Source organism: Seriola lalandi, unplaced genomic scaffold, assembly GCF_002814215.2.
Source record: "Seriola lalandi dorsalis isolate HSWRI2012SDOR001 ecotype SW California unplaced genomic scaffold, Sedor1 jcf7180002054318, whole genome shotgun sequence".
NCBI classification, from domain to species: domain Eukaryota; kingdom Metazoa; phylum Chordata; class Actinopteri; order Carangiformes; family Carangidae; genus Seriola; species Seriola lalandi.
The window spans coordinates 259481-264769 of record NW_019524871.1 but is presented as its reverse complement, the minus strand read 5'-3'; the positions used below and the strand labels follow the sequence as shown (position 1 = coordinate 264769).

The 5289-nt window shown below is 44.5% G+C and overlaps 1 protein-coding gene across 1 annotated transcript; it reads right to left on the bottom strand.

Annotated features, from left to right (window-relative positions):
• Positions 1-6: 6 nt before the first annotated feature.
• LOC111655460 (neuronal pentraxin-1-like) lies at positions 7-4229 on the bottom strand. The gene is made up of 5 exons (XM_023406878.2): positions 3657-4229; positions 3076-3283; positions 2018-2259; positions 1437-1616; positions 7-755 (listed from the first exon to the last, which is right to left on the bottom strand). Exons 1-5 carry the CDS (start codon positions 4074-4076, stop codon positions 534-536), a joined length of 1272 nt encoding a protein of 423 aa, XP_023262646.1. The 5' UTR covers positions 4077-4229; the 3' UTR covers positions 7-533.
• Between the last annotated feature and the right edge of the window lie 1060 nt (positions 4230-5289).

Sequence of the window (5289 nt, the reverse complement as noted above, 5' to 3'; positions counted from 1 at the left end):
GGGAGGGTGGGGCTGGGTGGGACGGTGGTGGGAATTTGGGCTTCGCAGGGAGCTGTACCGCGTCAGACATCACTTCACAGCGCCAAACACTGACAAGAATTGGACGGACAGCACAATCTCCCACTCTCCTGAGGGAAGGGGGTGGGAGCGGTTATGTAATTCCTCACTTGGATATTGAATTGTTCAAACATAAGGCGCAGATTGCCAGCTGCCAGTCCAAGACGAAATAAGCCAAACAAAAAGCTTAGGTGTGCTTTTAACGGAACATCTGAGGGGGGGGGGGGGGGGGGGGGGGACAAAGGAGCAACAGATACCAATACTTTCTCACTGAGGTTCCCAAGACGAATTAGATTTTTTTTTTTTCCTCAAGATGAAAAGTTGTTGTTTTGCACATAAATACCTAAGAATGATAGAAATCCCAGATTTAAGCTTACCAATAACTCAAATAGTCTCTAACAAACGTCAAATGAAGACAAGAACGACAAAAGCTCAGAAATACAGAGAGGCCTTTTTCTGGATCGATGAAATGCAGTTCAGTTGAGCGAACGGCAAGGCTCGAAGGTCCATTTGGTCGCTCCGCCAAATACTTCAATGTTGCTCTCCGTCCAGGAGAAGACGTTGCCAGCCGGTGCTTTGCTGTTGCAGGTCGCCAAGTTGTAGATCTCGGTGGTAGAAAGTTTCCTACTCCAGATATTTAAGTTTGCTAGCTCTCCTACGAAGGCTTGTGTCGCATCAAAGCCTCCTCCCAATGTGTCCTGTGGAACGAGACAGACAAGTGTTTAACCACATCAGTGTTGCAATAAAGCTTCAACTGAGGTGTTCACTATTTATCTGGAGGAGGAGGGGGGTGGACACTTTTTGTTTTGTGAAGAATCCTTATATTGTTGTGCTTTTGAGCACAAGATCACAAGTGATACGATTTTGGTTTTCACTGTTGTCCTTAATCCTGAGTTTAATTTCCTTTTGGTTATCTGTCTTTAGTTAAAAAAAATGCAAAAATGTGATTTAGAGGCAAATGGGATATCTTTATTTAGCTCCAGTCTGAAAATCATTAACTTCCTGTAAGCATGAATGACATGATTTATACATAGTAGTGTCATTTGGCCAGATGGTTGGGATTATAAGGGTCTCTTCATGTTGGATTTATGTACATAGCTCTTTCAACAGAAAAAGAAAGTCTCAAATTCTGTTTCCCTGTCCAAATTCAGGCCCAACTGGTGCAGCAGTATCATTTTTCTTCCTATGATGGGATGATAAATTAAAACTAATTAGATTGGAGAGCCTTAATTGGGCACCTCTTCAGTGTCTCCACACTCTCATTTCATAAATATGTCCACCTTTAATCTTTGTCCAGAATGAAAGTCATAATTGGCCAGGATTATCTGCAGCTATGTGGGGGATTAAAGTGCAGCAGTTATTTAAAAATGTATATCCACCTGCTCTTGTCCCAGGACCAGCACTCCCTCTGGTTTAATGGGATGGTACGGTGCCAGGTTTTCTCCACTGCCCCGCAACACTCCGTCCTGGAAGGCCTCCCACATGCCGTCACGGGTGGTCCATGTGATGCAGAGGTGATGCCATTTTCCATCGTTGATGAGAAACGGCAGCTTTGCAACCTGCAGCAGAAACGTTTCATCATAAGTCTTTCCCTCCAGTCTCTGTTTCACACTTTAGTAGCAGAGTCACTCCCCACCTGAAACCTCATCGCTTCCACACCCTCTCCTCTTCCTGCTGAATCACTTCCCCTATCACATATCTCTTCCTCTATATATATAAAAAAAGCTTTCTGTTGTTCACCTTAGCACTTATTCTTATTCTATTTCCAGTTCTGGCACCGAGAAGCTGTCAGGTTCCTCTGACTCACCCAAGCACAAAGTATTCTAACTTTTCCCTTCTGTTGTACCCACTGCAAGTCGTCCCATGTGTTAACATGATACATATGAATGCAGAAATGCCACAATGATGCACTGCAAATATTACAAACAATGTGTTTTCATCATCATAAGTTTGCCATTACCTTATCATTAATCAGAATCTCCATGGGATTGTTCCCCCACTCGATCAAGACCAGCTCGTTGGCCTGACCCGGCACAGCGTATGAGAAGGGTGTCCCCACCCCAGGCGAGGCGTTGGACTTGATCCACAGACACACGCTGAAGGAGTACATCTCAGGGAGGCTCCTCTTGGCTTTGGCGTACATGTAGTTGGTCCTCAGGGGGAAGGTGAGCTGGAACTTATCTGCAGGCCTGGTGTCTTTGCCTGTAAATGATATTAATGTTTCAACTGTCAGAATCAATTTTAATACATAGTGAGGATTTTTCATCATTTTATTTATATGTATTATTTAGGCATTACCCAGAGGCTAAACCTTCATAAACCAACATATATTTTTACATTAGTGAACTAATGATTTATTATGATTAGAGTCAGATTGTCTTTTCCCAGCCGTTTAAATTACCACTATCCAATCTGATTATGTATGAAACACTGTTTTTACAATCATCTTCTGTCTGTTGGCTGTGTGTAGGAGGCCTGCTGTCTTCTCCCTATCGCTCTCTTTTTTCTTTTTTTCATTTTCTATCTCTCTCTCTCCCATAAATCATACGCACGCGCATTTGCACGTGTTGAAAAGCTGAACAAGCTGTTGATGTGTGCTCAAAAACGCGCCAGTGCGAGGCGCACCCTGCAAACTTTCCCTGCCTCTGACCTCTGCAGAAAAAACAACAATGATGCCCCTTTGCTTACAGACTCATTTGCAAGTTTGACAGCCTGTTTTTTTTTTGGCTTTGAAAAACATACACTCAGCGAAGCTAAAGTGCTAACAGGTCTTGAGTTATGCAAAGCAATGCAGCTCTCCTCTCTTCGCTCACACTATCTGTGCGCAACGTGACGGCTGCGGCATTGTGAGTGGTTCCACGAGAGCTGTAATATGAGGGTTTCTGTGTTTTCTACAGGCTGAGGAGCCCTTGACTTTTAAATCAAATAAATTAACCCGTATCTTGTTGTTGGGCCACACTCAAAGCACTACTGAGCTGCTCTGTTTTGAGTCCTGAGCGCTCTGAAATCCAAACGCACCTTTCTCCAGGTCTGTGATCCGGTGGTGCAGAGAGGTGAGCGTGGACTCCACTCTGTTCCGCTGCTCGCTGTCGTTCCTGGAGCCCGGTTTGGTCTCTTCTAACGTGTTGACCCGGGACAGAACCTGCTTCTCCATGTCATCTATCTTGTTTTGCAGCAGATCTTTCAGGCTGTTCGCCTGCACGGTGTTGTTCCCTCGGCTGTATTGCTGCATCGGACAGAGGGAGACAGACCATAGGTTAAGGGAGGACATAGAAGACTTTCTCTGGCGCTAAACTCCTGGACACATGTTCCCTCTACTCCATTTGAACCGTGTAGCCCAGTCCAAAGTGGACTTACACACTTACAGTGTGATTTTAAGCTCTGCGCCACATTATTCAAACGGCACTCTCACTTACTTCACATGGTGCTTGTCTCTGACTGTAGCCTACTAAACGCGTGTGGCTCCAGGCAGAGACTGCACAGAGCCAGAACAATACTGCAGCACTTCACCAGGGGTCTGACCCTCATTCTAATTAACAACCAGATCCCTGAGTCTAATTAACTTTTCACCTGGTCAGCGCTGCACTCTGCTTGCCTACCTCTAGATTCTCCAGTCTCTGTTTGAGCGTCTGTAAAGTCTGTCCCAGCTGGGCCAGAGTGTCCGTGGTGCCCCGGGATACATCCCCCATCGTGTTCTTCGACCCTGGCCGCCTGCCGCCGGGTCCCGCCGCCGCGGGGAGGCTCTGGCTCTCGCAGCGGCTCAACTTGGACGTTAGCTCCCTGATTGTCTCCTTTTGGTTCATAATGGTCTCCTTTTGCTGCAGAACCGTCTCCCGCAGCTGCATGACCGTGGTCTTCAGGTCCTCCGCCGGTCCGCTGTTCTGCATCGTAGCCGTGCACAGGTCCATATCCTTGGGCACCGACGTGCAAATAAACTGCGTCTGTCCGAAGTCTTGCGCAGAGCTGTCCAAAACAACCAGGCAAGAAAGTACAAAAAGTTTCCACGAGAATCTGTCCATGGTTCCAGTCGCAGAAAGTGTGTGTGTGTGTGAGAGAGAGAGAGAGAGGATGAGCGACGTCTCTGAGATTTCAGCACCACGGTGATGTCCGCTGAAGCTGTGAGCTCTGGCCGCTGTGTGCAGTTTATATAGCGGACATAACGCAGCGCAGGTCCTCTGCATCAGTGAGGGGAGGCAGCGTGTTCTGCTATACCTACAGAGTCCTGCCCCTTATTTAAGGTCGTACTCGCGCATCTTCTACTGTAACAGAGAGCGCGTGTACTCTTCAGTTAAAGGAAAGTGGACTATTAGACCTGTCCTGCATTAGAAGTAGATATCGACGTGTCCTCACAGTCATATGACTTCTTTATGTCTTTTATATGAATCAATTAGTGGTAGGAGCGGGAATCCGATCCTTTACCTCAAAGGCATCAATGTAAAAATACTTTATTCATCATCAGGCTGAACTAAAAGCTCCGATTATCAGCAAAAAGTAGTTACTCAATATATTAATATATATATATTAAGTAAATGTGTTTCAAAAACTGTTTAAAACTGAAACATACTGAAACAAGACGGGCTGAGTCTGAGGTTTTCAGCACTGTAATTACAGTAGCCTGGTTGATTTTGACAAAGGTTTTGAAAGCAGTTGATTTACATAGATATTTAGTCTTAAACTTAAAAGACTGAAAGATGTATAATGTTTTAAAAGCTGATCAAATTTTTTTTTTTTTAATAATTTGCAAAACATGCTAAATAAAAAAAGAAATAAGTACATAGCCTGTAGTTGTCACATAAAGTAGTGGAGTAAAAATTACAATAGGCCTATTTCCATATGAAATGTAGCGGCAGGCAACCTCAAGATTAAACAAAGGCTGTAAACATTTTCCTCTTAAAATTAAAAGTTAAATTCATAAGAATTAAAACATAGGCCTATTTCTCAAGTAAGTGCACTCAGGGCTTCTGCACTATGACCTTATGTGGTCTGGTATAGGCCTATGGTGGCTTATGTATATTATTAACATTAACAAACTCTGGGTAGATACTGTTCTGTAACTAACTAACTAACTAACTGCTGGGTCTACTGTGCTACATTCACCATCATCCCATAACTGCCACATATTGTCACACTGTTCTCCAGCAGACATTGTAAAGGGTCACTGTAAGTGGCCTATGGGCTACAGACCTGGAGTGAATGTGCTCAGTTTCCTTCCAACACTGGACTTTATATGAC

Excerpts from the sequence above, each read along its gene's own strand:
- LOC111655460 (XM_023406878.2), bottom strand. The coding sequence starts at position 4,076 with ATGGACAGATTCTCGTGGAAACTTTTTGTACTTTCTTGCCTGGTTGTT. Across the intron at positions 2,260-3,075 it reads GATCACAGACCTGGAGAAAG|GCAAAGACACCAGGCCTGCA; the intron begins GTGCGTTTGGAT and ends TATCATTTACAG. Across the intron at positions 756-1,436 it reads TGGTCCTGGGACAAGAGCAG|GACACATTGGGAGGAGGCTT; the intron begins GTGGATATACAT and ends CTCGTTCCACAG.